Below are 21,892 nucleotides of genomic sequence, written 5' to 3'. Positions count from 1 at the left end.
ACCTTTGTTGGCAAAGTAATGTCTCTGCTTTTGAATATTCTATCTAGGTTGGTCATAACTTTCCTTCCAAGGAGTAAGCGTCTTTTAATTTCATGGCTGCAGTCAACATCTACAGTGATTTTGGAGCCCAGAAAAATAAAGTCTGAAACTGTTTCCACTATTTCCCCATCTATTTCCCATGAAGTGATGGGACCGGATGCCATGATCTTCATTTTCTGAATGTTGAGCTTTAAGCCAACTTTTTCACTCTCCACTTTCACCTTCATCAAGAGGCTTTTTAGTTCCATTTCACTTTTCTGCCATAAGGGTGGTGTCATCTGCATATCTGAGGTTATTGATATTTCTCCCAGCAATCTTGATTCCAGCTTGTGTTTCTTCCAGTCCAGCGTTTCTCATAGTGTACTCTGCATATAAGTTAAATAAACAAGGTGACAATATACAGCCTTGACATACTCCTTTTCCTATTTGGAACCAGTCTGTTGTTCCATGATCAGCCGTTATTAAAGTAAGGAATATGTAATAGCAACTTATTATTAGGACAGTGTAATTTATTGGGTAATACTCATTATTGCTAAAAGAGTCATGCCTAATTTTCATATTACTGGACATAGTTGTACTTGAAGGATGGCATTTCTAAGACCTGTTAGAGAAAGGATAGCATTCATGCTGTTCAGCAATTCCTTTTCTAAAACATTAGGAAGAATAGATGTACTGATAAGGATATGTAGCAGCAAAATGGGAATAAATGACATTTTTGCTGATAAATCTGTTCTCTCTGAAGTGTTTAGAAGAATCAGGTGGCGTTGGTTGAAAATTTCGTTAGAGTTTGGAGTTAACCAGAAAATCAAGAAAAATGTTTTATCATTTGTCATGTCACACCTGGGGAACCTAATTTGTGCGGCTGCAATTCTTTCTTCAGCAGTGCTCAGCATTGTAGTAGGACATGGGAGGGGGTGACCTATCAGAGTGGTTGTGTGGCTGTATTTTGTAATACGAGATGTTTCATTCAGGAATTCATCACTTGACCCCAGTTTCAGCCCCTGGTACATTGGGAATTCATGCCTTTGATCTTTTGTTTTTACGTATAAGGTTTTTGTGGAGGGGTGGGGTTTGCCGAGCTGCACGGCTTGCAGGATCTTAGTTCAAACCCAAGGCCCCATCAGAGAGAGCACTGCATCATAGCCACTGGGTCTCCAGGGGATTTCCTGGTTTGGGGATGTTTTTTTAAAGGAGGGTAGGTTTGAATAGATTTGGAGATCAGATAGATGTTCTTTCAACTAAGTGAATTTGGCTTGGTATGTTCAAAGGACATGATAAACCTATTTTGTTGGCAACTGAAAATTGCAGTTGACAAATGTGTCTACTTTCTTCAAAAAAAATCTTGTATAATATGTATATATCTTCTTAAATATTGGAAGTATTAATATATATATAGGTGACCCTTGAACAACACAGGTTTTAACTGCATGGGTCCATTCCTAGACAGATTTTTTTTTTATACTAAATATGTACTACAGTACTACATAACCCAAGATTGGCTGAAACTGCAGATGAGGAACTGTATATGTGGAAGATGGGCTATATATGTGGATTATTTGACTGCTTGAAGGGTTGGCACCCCTACCCTTGGTTGGTTCAAGGTATAGTTGTAATTATAAGAGACAGCTTGGGTCGTTATAAAAAGATTATCCATTTTATGAAAAGTTTAGTGGAGTTTATTTTGAGAAGCAGACAGACATGAATTGGACACTTTATATTAGGCAGCATTCTAAAATAGTAGTTCTTAAGTTTGGCTGCTTTTTAGAATTGATTAGGAGGCTTTTTAAAAAAAAAATCCAAACCCTAAATTGAGAACTACTGTAAAGGGTAAGGCCCATAGCAAAGGACTCTTAACTTGCTGAAATTGGATTAGGTTTAATTGTATGCTTTAAACCTATTAATACTAAGGCTCTTTTGTTTACAGTACATGCTACAGAGGACCCAAGATCAAGATGAAAATGTGGCTTTAGAAGCCTGCGAATTTTGGCTCACTTTGGCTGAGCAGCCAATATGCAAAGATGTACTCATAAGGCATCTTCCCAAGTAAGTATTTCTTAGCAGTGCTGTCTTGTTAACAGTGATGCCTCATTTTTGTATTTTTAGATTGCATACTTATGCCATCAGGTAGTGAAGTTCTGAAGAAGTTGAGCTTAATTTTACTGATGTATAAGTAAAGATGTTTATTTAAGAAGCAATTCCTTTTGTTTTCTAAACTACATGAGGGTGGTTTATGCTGTGAATTATAACTTACTTTGGATAATCCATGGCAGTTTTTTATAATCTTGTAATTTTGACTGTGGACTCTTTTCCCCCCTCCAAAGATCTTCTTACTAATTGTGCTAAGAGTTTTTTGTTAACATATTGTTAAGTCTATTTTTAACCCAATGAATGCTGTTAAGTCCGTTTTTTTAATACATTTTTCCAGTATTGAGATAAATTGAATTGATGTAAAACTATTATTTTTAGGTATATAGCAGTGGTTTATGAAATATATATGAAATCAATTAAAGTCAGTTACTTTTAAAAGTAGTGCTCACATTCTTTTGAAATTAAAATACAGGCTCATAAACTTAATTTTCTACATGAAAATTTAAACTCCATTGGATTTCCACCCCCTTAAGTAATCAGTTGTTCTTTTTGGTGTGTTGTCTTTTAATGTGTTTTTCTCTGTGTTAATACTGTATGCATGTGTGCATGTTCAGTCGACTCAGTGGACTGTAGCCAACCAGTCTCCCCTGTCCTTGGGATTTCCCAGGCAAGAATTCTGGAGTGGGTTGCTATTGCCTCCTCCAGGGGGTCTTCCCAACCCAGGGATTGAGTCCACATCTCCTGCATTGGCAGGTGGATCCTTTATCACTGAGCCTGAGCCACCTGAGATGCCCAGTACTGTGTACCAGATGTCATATATCAGTGTTTTGGAAAGAAATAAGTTTGATAGTATGAATAAGGCATCTGTCTATAGTTAGTGCTTAAAATTTTGATTTACTGTTTTGTGGTCGGCTCTTGTCAGTTACTATAAGTTGTGCCCTTTCCTCCATGTCATTAGTCTAAACTTTGAAGTGCTGTCCCGTCACGGTGTTCTCCAGTTTATAATACACTAGCAGTGTCTCATCTTGTCACAACTTTTGCCATCCATTAATTACAGTTTTTCTAATCTTAGCCATCTAATATGCAAAAAAATAACCATTTGTTTTAATATGTTGTATTAGTGGAGTCACATTTTTTTCAGAAGTTCGTATACTCAGATGTTCTCATTTTCATGTAGTCAGTTCTTACCAAGAAAACAATTCCACCTATATTTTATTCTAGTCAATCTAGAATTTATTATCTAGAGTAAAGTATAAGGTGTGCTAAATGGATTGCCTTCACTCACCCCCCACCCCACCAGGAAATTTATTCTTCTTTCTAATTTGTGATGCCACTTTTATGATATGCTTGTTTCTTACTATTGGATCATATAGTTCTACGTCTTATAAAAAACAGACATTAATTCTTATAAAGCTGAAGAGATTTTATTAATGCAAACCTAATCTCTAACATTAGGAGATAAGAGCAGTTATAGATTGGTGGTCTCTTTCATTGCCCTAATAAAATCCAAATTTTTTTAAGCAACCAGTAACTTGGTAGCAGGCTAAAAGATCAGCAATTTTAGCTAATTTTTTGGTGAGATGAGATCAAAATGAGATCTCTTATTTCACATAGAAAACATTAATGTAACAAAGAATAGGATTAAATTCTTTTATCTGTTTCTGGGCTATGTTGTGTGGTTTTTGTTGTTGTTTTTAGCCAGTAGTATGTTCTTTTGGTTATTGAGCATTTGTTATCTGGTAGAACAGGTCTTTTTTTCACCAGAATTATTTTGTTTTTTTCCCCCACCTTTATTCTTACACATAATACATTAATGTCTCCTGGGGCTTATTGACGGATTGATCCATAGAAAACAATTAACCCAGTGCCTGGTATATACTTAGTGAAGTGAAGTCGCTCAGTCGTGTCCGAATCTTTTCGACCCCATGGACTGTAGCCCACCAGGCTCCTCCATCCATGAGATTCTCCAGGCAAGAGTACTGGAGTGGGTTGCCATTTCCTTCTCCTGGTATATACTTAAGTACTCAGTAAACATTCATTATTGGTATTAACATCATTGCCTTTCCATGATGTTGCACTAAAATTCTCTCTTGTTTTCTAAAACATGAAGCTATAGGAGAAAGCTAAAACAGTTCTTTACTCAGTCACTCAGCTGTGTCTAACTCTTTTGCAACTCCGTGGACTGTAGCCCGCCAGGCTCCTCTGTCCATGGGATTCTCCAGGCAAGAATACTGGAGTGGGTTGCCATGCCCTCCTCCAGGGGATCTTCCCATCCCAGGGATCAAACTGCATCTCTTGCATTGGCAGGTGGATTCTTTACCACTGAGCCACCCAGGAAGCCTGAACCTTAGCTTACTCATCTAGGTTATAAAGAAGTTGCTTTATTAATAAGCCCACAGCATATGAGTATGAATTTCTTTTGCCTATTCATTCTTTTCCCATGCCACCCAGAACAATTAAAGATAGAATTTGGGAGCAGCAGGCTGTGGGCATTGTTAGGTGTTTCCAGAGTGTTCCCCTACCTTCTGTCCTCACTAGACTCATCTTAGTGTGCATGGCTGAACAGTGAGAAAACAAAGTGTAAGAAACCTGTCAAAGATGAAAACCATCATAGCTGCAAGCAGAACTAAAGTTAGTATTCTGACCTTTACCTAACATGTTTTGATACATATTTTTTTTAGCTAGTCGTAAATATTTCAGTATATCTGAAATTCCATGTTTATAGACATCGTGATTCTCTTAAGAAATTAAAAATAAAATTTCTAAACTTTTATCAGACTATGATAACCTTGTCCATAGAACTCTTTCTTCCTTCTTGCATTATTTCTTTTGAATAAAATCCTTCAAATTTTCTGTTTTTATATTTTAAACACTATCATCTCTTTTATTAAGGAGAAGGCAATGGCAACCGACTCCAGTACTCTTGCCTGGAGAGTCCCATGGATGGGGGAGCCTGGTGGGCTGCAGTCCATGGGGTCGCGAAGAGTCGGACATGACTGAGCTACTTCCCTTTCCCCTTTCCCTTTCTCTTTTATTAAAAAGAATAGAAATACTGAATGTAGGCTCATTGTAAAAATATCAGCCATTTAGAAATAAAGTAGAGGATGGATATTGTCCCTTGTTAGCCTACTCACTCACCTCTGAAGATACCAGTTTATTGTGTAGCTTTCCTAGTTAGTCTGTGTATATAAGTAATTATATAGGTAATCTTGTTTTTTAAATAATTTTTTATTGGAGGTTAGTTGATTTATAATGTTCTATTAGCTTCAGATGTGCAGCAAAGTGAATCGGTTACACATGCACATATATCTACTCATTTTTAGGTTCTTTTCCCATATAGGCCATTACAGAATTTTAAGTAGAGTTCGCTGTGCTCTGCTTAGTCACCTGTTTTATAAATTGTTGTCATACTCAGTCATGTTCAACTCTTTTGTGACCCCGTGGACTGTAGCCCACCAGCCTCCTCTGTCCATGGGATTTCCCAGGCAAGAATACTAGAGTAGGTTGCCATTTCCTTCTCCAGGGGATCTTTCTGACCTAGGGATCAAACCTACAAGAGATACATCTCTTGTATCTCCTGAATTAGCAGGTGGATTCTTTACCACTGTGCCACATGGGAAACCCATTTTATATAAACTGTATTTAATCAATCCCAATCTCCCAATTTATCTGCCCAACAGCCCCCACCCCCGCCCCCTGTTGTTGACCATAAGTTTGTTTTCTGCATCAGTGACTTTATTTCTGTTTTGTAAGTTCATTTGTACCTTTTTTTGTTCTTTCCACATATAAGCAATATATTTGTCTTTGTCTCTCTCTGACTTGACTTCACTCAGTATGACAATCTCTAGGACTGTCCATGTTGCTGCAGATGGCATTATTTTTGTTGTTTTTATGGTGAGCTTCTTTTCATGTGCTTCTTTTTGCCATCTATGTGTCTTTGGAGAAATGTCTGTTTGGATCTTCCACTTTTTGATTGGGTTGTGGGGTTCTTTTTTTCCCGAGCTGCATGAGCTATTTGTGTGTTTTAGAGTAAGTCCTTGTTGTGTGCTTTGTTTGCAAATATTTCCTCCCATTCTGAGGGTTGTCTTTTCATTTTATTTATGGTTTCCTTTGCTGTACAGAAGCATTTTAAAGTTTAATTAGGTCCCATTTGTTTGTTTTTGTTATTTTCATTATTCTAAGAGGTAGATCAAAAAAGATCATGCTACAATTTATGTCAGAGTGTTCTACCTATGCTTTCCTCTATGAGTTTTATAGTGTCTGGTCTTAAATTTAGGTCTTTAATCCATTTTAAGTTTATTTTTGTGTATGGTGTTAGGGAGTGTTTAATTTCATTCTTTTACGTGTATAGCTGTCCACTTTTCCTGGCACCACTTATTGAAGACACTTTTCTCCATTGTATATTCTTGTCATCTTTGTCATGGATTAGGTGACCATAGGGAGAAGGCAATGTCACCCCACTCTAGTACTCTTGCCTGGAAAATCCCATGGACGGGGGAGCCTGGTGGGCTGCCGTCTATGGAGTCGCACAGAGTCGGACATGACTGAAGCGACTTAGCAGCAGCAGCAGCAGGTGACCATAGATACATTGGTTTATCTCTGGACTTACTGTCCTGTCTGACTGAAATATATTTGTTTATGTGCCAGTACCATACTGTTTTGATTACTGTAGTATTGTAGTATAGTCTGAAGTCAGGGAGCCTGATTCCTCCAACTTTGTTTTCTTTCTCAAGATTGCTCTGGCTATTCAGGGTCTTTTGCGTTTTCATACAAATTGTGAGATTATTTGTTCTAGTTCTGTGGAAAATATTATTGGTAATTTGATAGGGATTGCAATGAATCTGTAGATAGCTTTAGGTGGTATAGTCATTTTGACAATAGTGATTCTTCTAATCAAAGAACATGGGATAACTCTCCGTCTGTGTCATTTTTTTCTTTCTTTCATCAGTATCTTATAGTTTTCTGAATACTGGTCTTTTGCATCCTTGAGTAGGTTTATTCTTAGGTATTATTCTTTTTGATGTAATGGTAAATGTGATTATTTCCTTAATTTCTCTTTCTGATCTTTTGTTGTTAGTATATAGGAATGCATCCTTTATTTCTTTTTCTTACCTGATTGCTGTGGGTAGGAATCTCATTGTTTTTAATACAAATGGATATGAGCTTTTTATGTATTTTGCACGAGTGGTTTTTTGTTTTTCCAGTTTCACTGTCATTTGTTTCTTTGTTTATGACTGTGTGCATCCAAAAATAAGATCCTTACAGGATCTTAGTTCCCCAGCCAGGGATTAAAACCCAGCCCCTACAGTGAAAATGCAGAGTTCTAACCACTGGACTGCTGGGAAATTCCCAGTTGTAACTTATTTTTAACCAGGCCCTTAGTGATGAACATTTAAATTGTTTCCATTGTTCTTAGTCTTGCATCACGGAACATGAGTCTTTACGAATTGGGAATGTTCCTTCGTGTATTTGGGATAAGTTCTTAGGGGAGAAATTGCAAAAAAAAAAAAAAAGAAATTATTGTTTTTATTTTTAAGCACTCTTGGCAAGCTATCTTGTCCAGTCTAAAATTCCATCCAGTAGATTCTATGCATGAGTATGTAAAAGGCCTAAGATACACATTGGGAGTACTCATCATTGGAGAAGGACAGACATAGAATATGCTATAAGGCAGTATTAACAGTAGTGGTGGTATTATTAGTATTCATGAGATTGTTGAGACCTTGAGATCTTTAGATCTTTGATTCATGAATTTCTGTCTTTATAGGTTGATCCCTGTGTTAGTGAATGGCATGAAGTATTCAGATATAGATATTATCCTACTTAAGGTAAGGAAACTATTCCTTGGTGAATAAGGATGTTTATTTTCACTGACTTACAGATGTTTGAATTTGACTAATAGGACATTTATTTAGAGTAGGCTCTATTTAAATAGGCTTTCTGTTATATAATATGCTATGGAGTTCAAAGATAGAAGCAAACAGTGAATTTGACTGGCAGTAGATTCTAGCTTAATTGAAACTAACTAGATGGTGATACTAGTAGAGTTAGAGTTAGCGTGAATTTCCTGTTAATTCTGACTGTTTGGGGTTCATTTTAAAATAATCTTAAATATGTTCTAAATTCGATTCAGATACTCTAGATTATACCAGATGTTGGGAAACTGTCTTATGTGGTTCAAAATCCCTGATAATCTAACATGGGTTATGTGATAGCCTATTCTCCCCTTCACAAAGAGCTATTTTCAACGCAGGGGCAAGCAGAAGATGTATACAGCTGACCCTTAACAATGGGATATTAGGGGCACTGACCTCCAGTGCAATCAGAAATCCCTGATTAACTTCACAGTTGGCCCTTCGTGTCCATGGTTCCATATCTGCAAATGCAACCAACCACAGATTATGTAGTCGTCTAATACTTCATTTAGAGAGAAATCTGCATCCTGTTTGAACTGGACATGCAGTTCACACCCATACTGTTCAAGCATCAGCTGTATTTCAGAATCATGTGTCATGCTATCTGTGAATATTCTCATTCTTTTACCCATATACGTACTATTAGCTTATATGAATATAACCAGAATTTTCCTTTTAAAAAATACACAGGGTGATGTTGAAGAAGATGAAACAATTCCTGATAGTGAGCAAGATATAAGGCCACGGTTTCATCGATCAAGGACAGTGGCTCAGCAGCATGATGAAGATGGAATTGAAGAGGAGGAGGACGACGACGATGAAATTGATGATGATGACACGATTTCTGACTGGAATCTAAGTAAGTCATAGAGAAGCACAGTCGCCTGCTTGGATAACAGTTTAATTGGGAAGTAACACATCCTACAGTGCCCTCATACATAGTTCACTTAACCATACAAAAGAATACAATTTAGTGGTTTTCAGTGTATTCACAGAGTTGTGCAACCATCATCTCAGTAAATTTTGAAACATTTTTGTCACCCTAAGAGAAACTACATACTTAGTAGTCACTCCCATTTTCTGAACTCTAATGGACATTTTCTATAAGTGGAATTGTACAAAAAGTGGTCTTTGTGACTGATTCATCTGTTAATTAGCAGATGGACGTTTTGTTTCCCCTCTTTGGCTACTGTCGGTAGTGATGTTATGACCAGTTACATAAGGTTTAATATGTGGTCCTAAGTTTTCAGTTCTCTTGGGTATATACCCAGGAATAGGATTATTGGATCACATGGAAACTTTTATGTTCAATATTTTGAGGTACTGCCAGACTGTTTTTCACACTTACTTTGCCATTTGCTTTCCCCTAGCAGGGTCTTAGGGCTACAGGTTCTCCACGTTTGCCAATACTTTCTGGGTGTCTTCTTCTGGATGTGAAGTAATGATCTTATTGTGGATTTGTTTTGTTTCTTCCCAGTGGGTCTGTTCTTCATTTGCTTGTCATCATATTCCTTAAAAAGACTTTAATCTCACAGTGTCACTTCTCAAAGGGGGTGTATGTTTTGTTGGATACAAAATATATAGGAAATGTGTTTTGTTGGATGCAAAATGTATGTTTGATAACAAAGTATATACGAAATAGGAACACTGGCCGTGGCTTTTCCTGTTTTCCTAACTTATTTTTTTGTATGTCATAATTTGCATGAAGATTGGTTGATTATCATGCATATTTCTAAGATAATGTAAATCCCTTTTTCCTCCAGACTTCAAAATATGCTTTTTAAAATTTCTGTTTTCAATATTAGCGACAAATCCACATCATCTGTTCACCCTGTGTTGTGGGCCACACACTAATTAGATAACTCTGGGGAGAACCTCGACACCTGTGTTTCGGTTTTGCTTGGGTGCTGGTTTTTAAATCTTTACTTCTGTAGTTCACAGCACATTGGATGTTTTGGGCCACTAATTCTTTGTTGTGGGCTTGTCCTGCTCATTACAGGATTTTGAGCTGCATCCCTGATCTCTCACCAGTAGAAGGCAGTAGCTCAGGAGATCAGAGGGAGAACACACCTAAGACTGCGACAAGCAGCAGTGTCCTGAGATACTGCCAGATGGTCCCTGGGACACAAAGTCACCACCAGTTAAGAACCACTCTGTGATTCAGAAGACTGAGATTTCTAATAACTGATGGCACAGTTAAGGACGTGAATGATCATCCTGAACTGTGTCGTTCATTTGGAATAATGCTGATTACTCCCATTTAGTTCCCTATAAGTAACAGTTCCTTACAGTGACCAATGTGCCCAGCCCTAGGCCAAGGGCTTTGTATGCATATCACGTTTAATCTTTTCAACAGCCTTAGGAAGGTAAAGATACTGCAAAAAGAGAAACTTGCCCGAGGTTAGCATAGCTAGTTCTGGTGGCACAAGTAGTTCTGGAACCCATATGTTACAGAACAAGAAAACCCAAGGTCTTCATTACTATCACAAATTACTTCCCGTTGTATACCAACTGTAAGGGGGAGGATGAATTAAGATTTAATGTAGAGAACTGCAAAAGTAACAGTGTATGTTGCATTGGGGAGGGAGAGGGGACACTTCTTTTCACTCATGTGTATGTTTTTCCATAAACACCTACAGGCTTACCTTAGTCTGTTACACTTTCTTTCTTATACTTCATCAGTTCAGTCGCTCAGTGGTGTCCAACTCTTTGAGACCCCATGGACTGCAGCACGCCAGGCCTCCCTGTCCATCACCAGCTCCTGGAGTTTACTCAAACTCAAGTCCATCGAGTCGGTGATGCCATCCAACCATCTCATCCCCTGTCATCCCCTTCTCCCACCTTCAATCTTTCCCAGCGTCAGGGTCTTTTCAAATGAGTCAGTTCTTGGCATCAGGTGGCCAAAGTATTAGAGTGACAGCTTCAGCATCAGTCCTTCCAGTGAATATTCAGGCCTGATCTCCTTTAGGATGGACTGGGTGGATCTCCTTGCAGTCCAAGGGACTCTCGAGAGTCTTCTCCAACACCACAGTTCAAAAGCATCAATTCTTCAGTGCTCAGCTTTCCTTATAGTCCAAATCTCACATCCATACATGACTACTGGAAAAACCATAGCTTTGACTAGATGGACTTTGTTGGCTAAGTAATGTCTTTGCTTTTTAATATGCTATCTTGATTGGTCATAACTTTTCTTCCTATGAGCAAGCATCTTTTAATTTCATGGCTACAGTCACCATCTGCAGTGATTTTGGAGCCCCAAAAAATAAAGTTTGTCACTGTTTCCACTGTTTCCCCAACTATTTGCCATGAATTGATGGAACCAGATACCATGATCTTAGTTTTCTGAATGTTGAGTTTTAAGCCAACTTTTTCACTCTCCTCTTTCACTTTTGTCAAGAGGCTCTTTAGTTCTTCACTTTCTGCCATTAGGGTGGTGTCATCCGCATATCTAAGGTTATTGATACTTCGAACCCAGCAATCTTGATTCCAGCTTGTGCTTCGTCCAGTCCAGCATTTTGCATGATGTGCTCTGCGTATAAGTTAAATAAGCAGGGTGACAATATACAGCCTTCATGTTCTCCTTTACCGATTTGGAACCAGTCTGCTACAGTTTTTCTTATACTTCATAGATAATGCATTTTTTTATAAAGTGAAGTTTGTAGCAACCCTGCATTGATCAAGTCTGTTGGTGCCATTTTTCCAGTAGCGTTTGCTTGCCTTTGTATCTCTGTCACATTTGGGTAATTCTTGGAATAAGAATTCAAACTGTTTTGTTATTGTATCTGTTATGACAGTGTGTCATCTGTGATCTTTGATGTTAACTGTTATAATTGTTTTGGGGCTCCATGAACCGTGCTCATAAGACGGAGGTCTGTATGTATGTTGTATGTGTTCAGACTGCTCTATCCATAAGCGATTCTCCATCTCTCCCCTTCTCCTTGGGCCTCCCTGTTCTCTGAGACACAACACTGTTGAAATTAGACCAGTTAATAACCTTTCATGTCCTCTTGAATGTTCAAGTGAAAGGAAGAGTTGCGTATCTCTTACTTTAAATAAAAAGTTAGAAATGATTACACTTAGCAAGGAAGCAATGTTAAAACTGCAGATGATGGTTAGCATTTTTTTAGGTATAAAGTGTGTATCAGTTAAGGTTTTTTCCGACATAAATAACACTATAACTTGAGCATAATTTTATATGTACTTGGAAACGAAAAGTTTGATTTGACTCACTTCATTGCAGTGGTCTAGAATTGAACCTGCAGTATTTGAGGTATGCCTGAATCTTCTTTTTTGGAGGAGAAGCTGATTTTCCAGAAGTGAAATCAGATTGTGTGTACTTTGCTTATTCTTCTCTGCACATCATACAACTCATTCTGTATTAGTACTTAAAGATTTCATTTTGTTTCATGGCAGTGTAATATTTATATGAATGAAACTACCATACAGTTTAACTAAGATCCTTATTGATGAGTAAAGTGTTATTTCTGGCCAGTGTAACAGCTTTATTTTAAAAAAAAATTGGTAGTCATTTGCAAAATAAAATATTTTTATGATTAGTTTACTGATTCTTGGTCATAAAGTGTTTTGGTCAATAGAGTTTTTTTTTTCTTGTGATTACCTCCTATTTAATTGAATTCTTAAAAACTTTGTATAGGTAAAAATGTGTTACTTACAACAAATTTTATCTACGTATAGATAGATTTATAGTTATATAACTGAATGATAGAAGTTAATGTAATGTTTTTGAATTAAATATTTCCTTAGGAAAATGTTCTGCAGCCGCCCTAGATGTTCTTGCTAATGTATATCGTGATGAACTTTTGCCACATATTTTGCCCCTTTTGAAAGAATTACTTTTTCATCATGAATGGGTTGTTAAAGAATCAGGCATCTTGGTTTTAGGAGCAATTGCTGAAGGTAAGTCTGAGTCAAACTGAAACTGTCAAGTCCTCAGTAGGTGCTAATGTGACATGACTACTTTAATTAAGCAGAAACGAGACACATACTTTGTTTACTGACTTGTGTTCCTAGTAAGATAAGACTGTTGAGGTAGATAAGACTGTGATCCATATTAACCTTAAAAAGGATATTTGAGTCTAAGAGCCATCTTAGAATGAGTTTTCACTTTTGAGCTAGTTAATTATTACTAAACAACCATAGAGTGACTTAGAACCCCAGCCAGATATTTTGCAAGTGCTTTTGTTGTAATGAAGAGAACAGAATGAGAGGGTTCTGATCTCGGAAACATCCCTGTTGCTAGAAAAATAACTTCCATATGTAGGTGTAAGGAACGTAAGTCAAGTGTCACTGGCCCTAGAAAGAATTATTATTCTTTTCTAGCTGTAAATATCTATCTATAAGAAATTGATGCATTTTGCATAATTTCTGTAGCAGAAGTAAAATGAGCTTTCCTATCCCTACTGGGAAGATAGGGAAGCCTGGTGTGCTGCAGTCCATGGGGTCACAGAGTCAGACACGAGGGAGTGACTGAACGACAAACCCTACTAGAAGATACTTAAGAGCAGTTAGCTCTCATTTCAGTTATTTAAAAGTTTTGAAACAGATTATTAAATATACTTATTAGAATAGAAATAATTGAATATTTTTCATTGATGCATCTATCAGTTTAATATTCACCTGAAATAATTTTAACCAAATTTGAGCACTTCCTGAAATATTTGGGGTTTTTTTCCCTAGGTTGCATGCAAGGCATGATTCCATACCTACCTGAGCTCATTCCTCACCTTATTCAGTGCCTCTCTGATAAAAAGGCTCTTGTGCGTTCCATAACGTGCTGGACTCTTAGCCGCTATGCACACTGGGTAGTCAGCCAGCCCCCAGACACGTACCTGAAGCCATTAATGACAGAACTGCTAAAACGTATCCTGGATAGCAACAAGAGAGTACAGGAAGCTGCCTGCAGGTAAGACAAGTTCATAACAAGTTGTTCATGGTGGGAGAAGGGAGTGTGAAGATTTCAGGGCGAAACTTAATTTTCAAGCCTGTGATGAAATGTTGATATTAAACTATTAATGGGATTTTTTTTTTTTGTTATCCATATCTTCCAGCTGATGGTTTTGCAAATCCAAGTGAGACTCTTAACTAGAGATTTGTATTTGCTATTTTCTTCATTTTTTTTTTTTTTTTTTTTTTTTCCTCACTGGCTATAACATTAGTGTTATCTTTCACCCTCATTCCCACAGATATTTGGAGTGGTTGTGGCAAGAGTCCTATTCTTGGAGAAATACAAAAGTTTGAGCAGGACTGACTTTTTTAGTCTACAGTCAGCTCCATAACTCCTCAGGAAGTCCTGCGGTGACGACCCATCTGCCACAGTGGTTCAACTCCAGTAACCACTCTTGTCAGTTGCATTTGGGGTTGTCTGTTCATCAGATCAGCGGTTTCATTACTATGAATATTTCAGTTTTCTGGAATAAATCTTCATGTTCTAAAAATGCTTGCCATTTATGTTTATAGTTCTTAATTTTTCAAGTAGAATTGCTTCTACTGTTCACTTTGTTAATAAGGAAGAAATAGCTGCTGAAAGAGGAAAGTAAGTTTAAGTGTAGTTAGACTCTACCAGATTTGAAAGAGTTCTAATTCATAATGATATGAAAGAAAGTTAAACAAGGGAGCTTTGGTGATTAATAGCACCAAATTTTTTTTCAAGGGAAGGGAGGGTACACATTATATTTGGTTTCTGGTAGATGTTTCATTCAGCAAGGTGTTTTTTGTTTTTTGTTTTTTTTTTTTACTAATTGTTAGACATATATAAAATGTTGTGCGTACAGTCTCTGCCATCTTAAAATTTATAGGCAAGTAAGGTATATAATTTGTGGAAAGTGCCATGAAAGAAATATAGTTCAGTGTTAATGAACAAGACTTTAATTAACAAATGGCTTAAGCCTGTCATTTTAGGAAATTCCTGCCTGGCTAGGACAGAATACTATAACCTTAATTTCACAAATGAAGGGCCAGATACACCTTAAAGTCAAGAAAAATTTAGGTATAAGGTGAAGTAATTGCCCGAGACCCTAGAGCTTGTTCCTTTCTTGTGTATTTGTCCTAACAGATAAGCTACAAGTAAACAAATTTCTAATAACAAATGCATTGTGCATTCTTATGTATAGTGTAGGGCTTAGAGAAAAAATTTTAAACTTTACTGAGGAAAAATTGACAAACATAATTGCAATACTTAAAGTATACAACAATGATGATTTAATACAGATAACCGTGGTAGAACATTTACCAGGATTAACACAGGTAACTCTTTTTTGTGAGAATGCTGAAAATCTACTCAGCAACTTCTAAGGACTCAATACTGTATTAACTGTCATCACCATGCTGTGTATTAGATACTTTGGAATTTGTTCTTATAGTTGAAAATTTGTGGCTGCCAGCACCTCATTCCCTCTCCCTCTAAGAGAAGCATTTGAGAGACCATGATACTGCTGTGTTCTCAGAAATCTCAAACACACTGTTAAAGCTGCTTCTATCTTTTTGTGGTGCTTGGTATGCAAGTGAAGGGTGAAGAGTTTTTTGGGTTTTTTTTGTTGTTGTTTTTTGTTGAACGATAATTGCTTTACAAAGTTTTGTTTTCTGTCAAACCTCAACATGAATCAGCCATAGGTATACACATCCCCTCCCTTTTGAACCTCCCTCCCATCTCCTGCCCCATCCCACCTGTCTAGGTTGATGCAGAGCCCCTATTTGAATTTCCCGAACCATACAGCAAATTCCCATTGGCTATCTATGTTACATATGGTAATGTAAGTTTTAATAGTTTTAATTCTGGTGTCATTAGTCTGGAACATCAGTAAAATGTAAACTCCCTGAGAAAGGGGACATTGTTTTGTTCGTTGCTATATTCCCAGCCCTCAGACACTAAATAAGTAGTAAACACCAAATAAATTGTTGAATGAACCAGCAGTTTTCGACTTTACCATTGTTTAAGCAGATACCCATAAGTGTCAATCTCTTTGAAATAAGTGGTAAGGAATGGGAAGGAAATGATAAAAATAAGTATCTGGTGTGGTGACGTAGGGAGATGTGCGTGTAAATAAGTATTCTTTAAACTCTATACTTAATTTCTTGTCTCTGTTGTGAACTGTTTCTTTTCTACAACAGTAATCTCTCCCTTTTTAAATTATAGTGCCTTTGCTACCCTTGAAGAGGAGGCTTGTACAGAACTTGTTCCTTACCTTGCTTATATACTTGATACCTTGGTCTTTGCATTTAGTAAATACCAGCATAAGAACTTGCTCATTCTTTATGATGCCATAGGAACTTTAGCAGACTCAGTGGGACATCACTTAAACAAACCTGTAAGTATCTATGATGAACCATTATGAGAAAAATCAAATATAAAGCATAGTTATACTCAATATATATTTGAAAAATGTTTAGGGAGGTGTGAACACTTAGTGTTTTCTTCTTTAAGACTATAGGGCTGAAAAAGATTGCAAGTGTACTTTTAAATAATATTTTAAAAAAAGAAATACGTGCAGGATGTGAAAATTAGAACAGTTTATCACATGAATATACCAACACCTTTTTGAGTGACAAAAGGAAAGGGGATAAAGGTTTTATACTCTGGATTTCAGAGTTAAGAATAGAAGAGATGGATGAATCTGTTTGTAAATGGGGTTTAATATTTGAATTTTAATATAGCTTGAAATCCCCTGCTGAAGAATAGACTTCATGTTTATGATTACACTGTTAAACATCTTAAGAAATAGTCTGTGTTTATAGGTTATGTTTAACACTTGGTGCAAGACACTTGTTTGTGGGTTTGCTTTGATGGTTGTTTTGATTTTGTTTGGTAGGGGGTTTCCTAATGTCTTAGGTTAGACTACTTGTAATGCTCCTGTTTACATGATGACTGTTTATTGATTTGATTGCAGGGATTCTTCTGTCTTAGAACATTTAAATGATTATGAATCTTTTTCTACAAATGTCTTTAATAAATTTATCTTGTCATTTATAACCTGCTGAACAGCGAGTCATATTACATGTCTCAGGTCATGGGACTAAAAAAATTCAAAGAATAAGTCTTAAAATTCTTTCTGTAAAAATTTTATACAATTACTCTAAATGGATTTTAGTTTTCATAGACTCGGTATGGACTTGTTTACATATGATAGTGGAGCTTTCTGTGTTTTTCATCATTGTAATTTAGGAATATATCCAGATGCTAATGCCTCCACTGATCCAGAAATGGAACATGTTAAAGGATGAAGATAAAGATCTCTTCCCTTTACTTGAGGTATGCTACTGACCGTGTGTATGTTTGTTAGTCACGCAGCTGCATCAGACTCTGCAACCCCATGGACTGTAGCCTGGCAGGCTCCTCTGTCCATGAAATTCCTCAGGCAAGGATATTAGAGTGGGTAGCCATTCCCTTCAGAGGTATACTAAGCTGGCAACATTTAATTAACCTGTTTTTCATCAAAAAAACACATGTTCAGACCTATGATGATTATATGTAATAAGTGTTAATTTACATTCTGAACCATTTCTGTTAAAATGCTGAATAAACACGCAACTCCATATAACTTGACCTGTATGCTCAGTCTCTTCCATCGTGTCCAACTCTGCCCCGCATGTAGGGTAGCCCACCAGGCACCTCTTACCTCTGCATGGGATTTTCCTGGCAAGAATGCTGGAGTGGGTTGCCATGTCCTCCTCCAGGGGATCTTCCCGATCCAGCCATTGAACCTTTGTCTCTGCATTGCAGGGGGATTCTTCACTGCTGAGCCACCAGGGACAAACTATTGAATTTGTGTTTTCTAACCTGTTGTACTTGATAGTAAATTATCCTTGGAGATCTTTCCATATGAGAGTGTGTGTGTGTGTGTGTGTGTGTGTATGTCTGTTTCTACTTAACTGTATTTCTTTATGTAGATATACAGCCATGTCATAATTGATATAGCTTAAATTCTTTAGTCTATTGTTTATGCATATATATACTCATATACATGTGAAGTAGCATTGACACCTTTTCTATATAGTTTGAAGTTTTGTTTTTCATGTATTTAAATACTTTTTTTAAACACCTCCCCCTGCCCCACCAAGTTTATATGCTATTCAAATAACTGAACACACACTCAAATGTGCCAACTTAAATCTGGATGAATTGATTTTGATAGAGCCAGATCAGTCATTCTAGTCTCCCCTGTTATTTCAGGGGTCACCACTTCTGCCTTGAATGGTCCCTACCCAACAAAGTAAAAACTTATGTGACAAAGAGCAATGGCTAATTCTGGGCCCAACAGAATAAGAATAATAATTATAGCTAAACATATTTACTTCCAGGCAAGGCTCAGAATGTGCCCACATTCTGAGATCTACCCACATTATTGACCAAGATGGGAAGATAAATAAATCTCTCATATTTGAGGTGAAGAAATAGGAATACGTAATACTGAAATTTGTTCCTGAAAGATAGTGTTCATTATAGAAACCTTAAGTTTTTTTTCTGAGGAAACCTCCCTTGACCAGCTAGTAAACTTAGCAGCAACAACCGCATCCAAAAGAGAGGTGTGAAAAGATAAACTGCTATACTACAGAAGAGTAGAAATGACCAAGATTTTTATTGAGCACTCTTTCAAGCATTTATCATAATTTTAGTTATACCTGGAGGTGTTACATGCATCTGCTTTATCCTTCTAGTGCCTGTCTTCAGTCGCCACGGCCCTGCAGTCTGGCTTTCTTCCGTACTGTGAACCTGTGTACCAGCGCTGCGTGAACCTAGTGCAGAAGACTCTTGCACAAGCCATGGTATTTAAACAAGTTTTTATATCTCTCCCTTATTGGCATCAGAAACATTTTTCTAAGGATAGGCATAATGCATAAAAACTTTTTCAGTAATTGGTTTAAAGTAAGTTTTCAAAAAATTGTGTGTAATTTCAGCTGAACAATGCTCAACCGGATCAATATGAGGCTCCAGATAAAGATTTTATGATAGTGGCCCTTGATTTACTCAGTGGCCTGGCTGAAGGACTTGGAGGCAACATTGAACAGCTGGTAGCACGAAGTAACATTCTAACACTAATGTATCAGTGCATGCAGGTGAGATTTACTAAATTAAAACGAACAGAAACTTTTTTTTTTTTTTTAAACTTTACATAATTGCACTAGTTTTGCCAAGTGTCAAAATGAATCCGCCACAGGCATACATGTGTTCCCCATCCTGAACCCTCCTCCCTCCTCCCTCCCCACACCATCCCTCTGGGTCGTCCCAGTGCACCAGCCCCAAGCATCCAGTATCGCGCATCGAACCTGGACTGGCAACTCGTTTCTTACATGATATTCTACATGTTTCAATGTCACTCTCCCAAATCTTCCCACCCTCTCCCTCTCCCACAGAGTCCATAAGACTGTTCTATACATCAGTGTCTCTTTTGCTATCTCGTACACCAGGTTATTCTCTGTGTCACATTGGGATTAATTTCTGCTTCTTTCTTTCAGGATAAAATGCCAGAGGTTCGACAGAGTTCCTTCGCCCTGCTAGGTGACCTGACAAAAGCTTGCTTTCAGCATGTTAAACCTTGTATAGGTATGAATATTTTCTATTGCTGTGATGTGGTTTTTAACATTTTTCATCAGCTGGTGGTTTTTATTATTAAACTGAAGTCATGTACTGGTTAAATCTACTCTGATTGAAGCAGGTGGTTTGGAAACCCCTATTCTCTTGTTTCCTTGAATTCACCATCAGTTCAGCGGCTCGTTAGGTGTTCATGTTGCTGAAGAAAAGGTGGAAAAGTATTGCTTTAGAGTAAGGGACATACCCACCTGTGAACCTTGGTCCTATATGCTAGTTCATAGATACTTCTTAAATGGCCTCTTTCTTTTTGGTAGAGGTACCCAGAAATAATAATATAATCAGGTTTTCTCATGATAAATCAGCATAAACTGTAGGAAATTTCTGTTTTCTTAAAAGTAAATGAATTTTTTTTTTCCTGTTTTAGTGGCGTAGTGTTTGCTTAGCCTTTTGTGAAGATAATAAGCAGTTGCTTGAATAATGTAACCTGAATTGCTGTCAGACCCATAAATTAAATCAAATTTTGGTTAATTTTCTTCATTTGTATACCCCATCATTTAATCTTGTTTAAAATATTCAGGTTAAAATTTTTTTTCATTTGATGATATAGTGTGCTTTGGGAGGCCCCCCTCCAGTTGTTGTTTTTTTTTTTTTAAGATGTAATTGGCATATATCAAGACTTGTGTGTGGATTGAGAACTTTTAAGATCTACTGTCTTAGCAACTTTCAAATAAACAATACAGTATTGTTAACTGTGAACTTCCCAGGTGGCTCAGTGGTAAATAATTTACTTGCCAATGCAGAGGATGTAGGTAGGTAACACAGGTTCTATCCCTGGGTTGGGAAGATTCCCTGGAGAAGGAAATGGCAACCCACTCCAGTATTCTTTCCAGGAAAATCTCATAGACAGAAGAGCCTGGTGGCCATACGGTCCATGGGGTCACGAAGAGCTAGACATGACTGAGTGACTGAACACACACACACACACACTAGTAACTGTAGTCATACTATGATATACTACATCCCCCAGAACTGAACTTATTTTAGAACCAAAAGGTTGTATCTTTTGACCTTCACTCAGTTGCCAGTTGTATTTTTCAGTAATGTGTTTCTCAACTTGAATAATAACATTAATTATGATGTATTAAAGTAAGGCATCAAGTTTAAGCCTACCTTCTCTAAATGAAATTGTGGTGAATTATTGCTTTATGGAAAACCTTGTTCTGCAAATACTTTCCACCTGATTGAAGTTTTTGAGTTTAAATTTGTACGAAAAGATTTCTTTTTTTTTTTTTTTAAGACTTTATAGGTCAAGTACCTTCTTTAAGAGATACACAGTGTCTGGTTGTTCTCTGTTTTTAATGTTACAAACTGTGGATTATTTTCTAGGTTAGTTTTCTCAAGAGTAATTTGGAAATATCTGGAGACACTATTACACAGGGAAGGTGTTACTGGTGTCTGGTGGGTGGGGGTGGAAGGATGTTTCTAAATATCCTGTAATGTGAGACAGCCCCCTACAATAGAATAATCTGACCCAGATTATCAGTATTGCCGAGACTGAGAAATTGTGAAATCAACTGGTTTATTAGGGATTAAAAAATGATATTCTAATTCTTCATACAGTAGAGAGAATACATATGTAGAGATATTTCCCATATCAATAAATTATTGCCCATAGGTGGCTCAGATGGTAAAGAATCTTCCTGTAATGCAGGAGACCCAGATTCAGTCCTCGTGTGGGGAAGATCCTCTGGGGAAGATCCTCTGGAGAAGGGAGTGGCAACCTACTACAGCATTCTTGCCTGAAGAATCCTATGAACAGAGGAGTCTTGCAGGCTATAGTCCATAGGGTCGCAAAGATTTGAACATGACTGAGTGACTGACTTTGACAAATCATATAGAAGAGGCAGGATTATTGCTTGTTTCTTTATCTTTATTTACCAGTTTTGAAAGGAACAAATTGATTTCCAGCATCTTGCACAAGTCCTGTATTATATTTCAAAAGTTTAGTTTTTGTTCATGTTAGTTATTGGAGTATCAGTATGAACTGACACTCCATTTTTCCTTTTAAATGGAAGATGATATTCAGAGACCACAATCTGACATTAGAGTAAACATTACTATAAAAACCAAAATCATTGATTTAAAAAATTCTTTGTGTGTGAAAAACCAGCTTTGAAGAAGTTCCTATTGTATCATATTTTCACTTTTAAAGTGAGATATTTAAAATAAAATTTTTTGTCTGATGCCAAGAGAAATTACTCTGACCAACTCTTTTTAATGATACTTAAAATGAAACCAAACTGGG

The 21,892-nt window shown here is 37.0% G+C and overlaps 1 protein-coding gene across 1 annotated transcript in view; it reads left to right on the top strand.

Annotated features, from left to right (window-relative positions):
• TNPO1 (transportin 1) overlaps positions 1-21,892 on the top strand; it is a 53,652-nt gene that overhangs the window by 16,791 nt on the left and 14,969 nt on the right. Inside the window, exons 9-18 of the mRNA XM_010853556.1 lie at positions 1,964-2,082; positions 7,895-7,955; positions 8,733-8,901; positions 12,807-12,959; positions 13,740-13,965; positions 16,195-16,366; positions 17,221-17,307; positions 18,714-18,821; positions 18,954-19,112; positions 19,512-19,599. Coding sequence (XP_010851858.1) covers positions 1,964-2,082; positions 7,895-7,955; positions 8,733-8,901; positions 12,807-12,959; positions 13,740-13,965; positions 16,195-16,366; positions 17,221-17,307; positions 18,714-18,821; positions 18,954-19,112; positions 19,512-19,599 — 1,342 coding nt within the window. The remainder of the gene's footprint in view (positions 1-1,963; positions 2,083-7,894; positions 7,956-8,732; positions 8,902-12,806; positions 12,960-13,739; positions 13,966-16,194; positions 16,367-17,220; positions 17,308-18,713; positions 18,822-18,953; positions 19,113-19,511; positions 19,600-21,892) is intronic.

This window comes from Bison bison, unplaced genomic scaffold (assembly GCF_000754665.1).
Source record: "Bison bison bison isolate TAMUID 2011002044 unplaced genomic scaffold, Bison_UMD1.0 scf7180017864329, whole genome shotgun sequence".
NCBI lineage: Eukaryota > Metazoa > Chordata > Mammalia > Artiodactyla > Bovidae > Bison > Bison bison.
The sequence above is the reverse complement of the archived record's forward strand: the minus strand, read 5'-3'. Positions and strand labels throughout refer to the sequence as shown.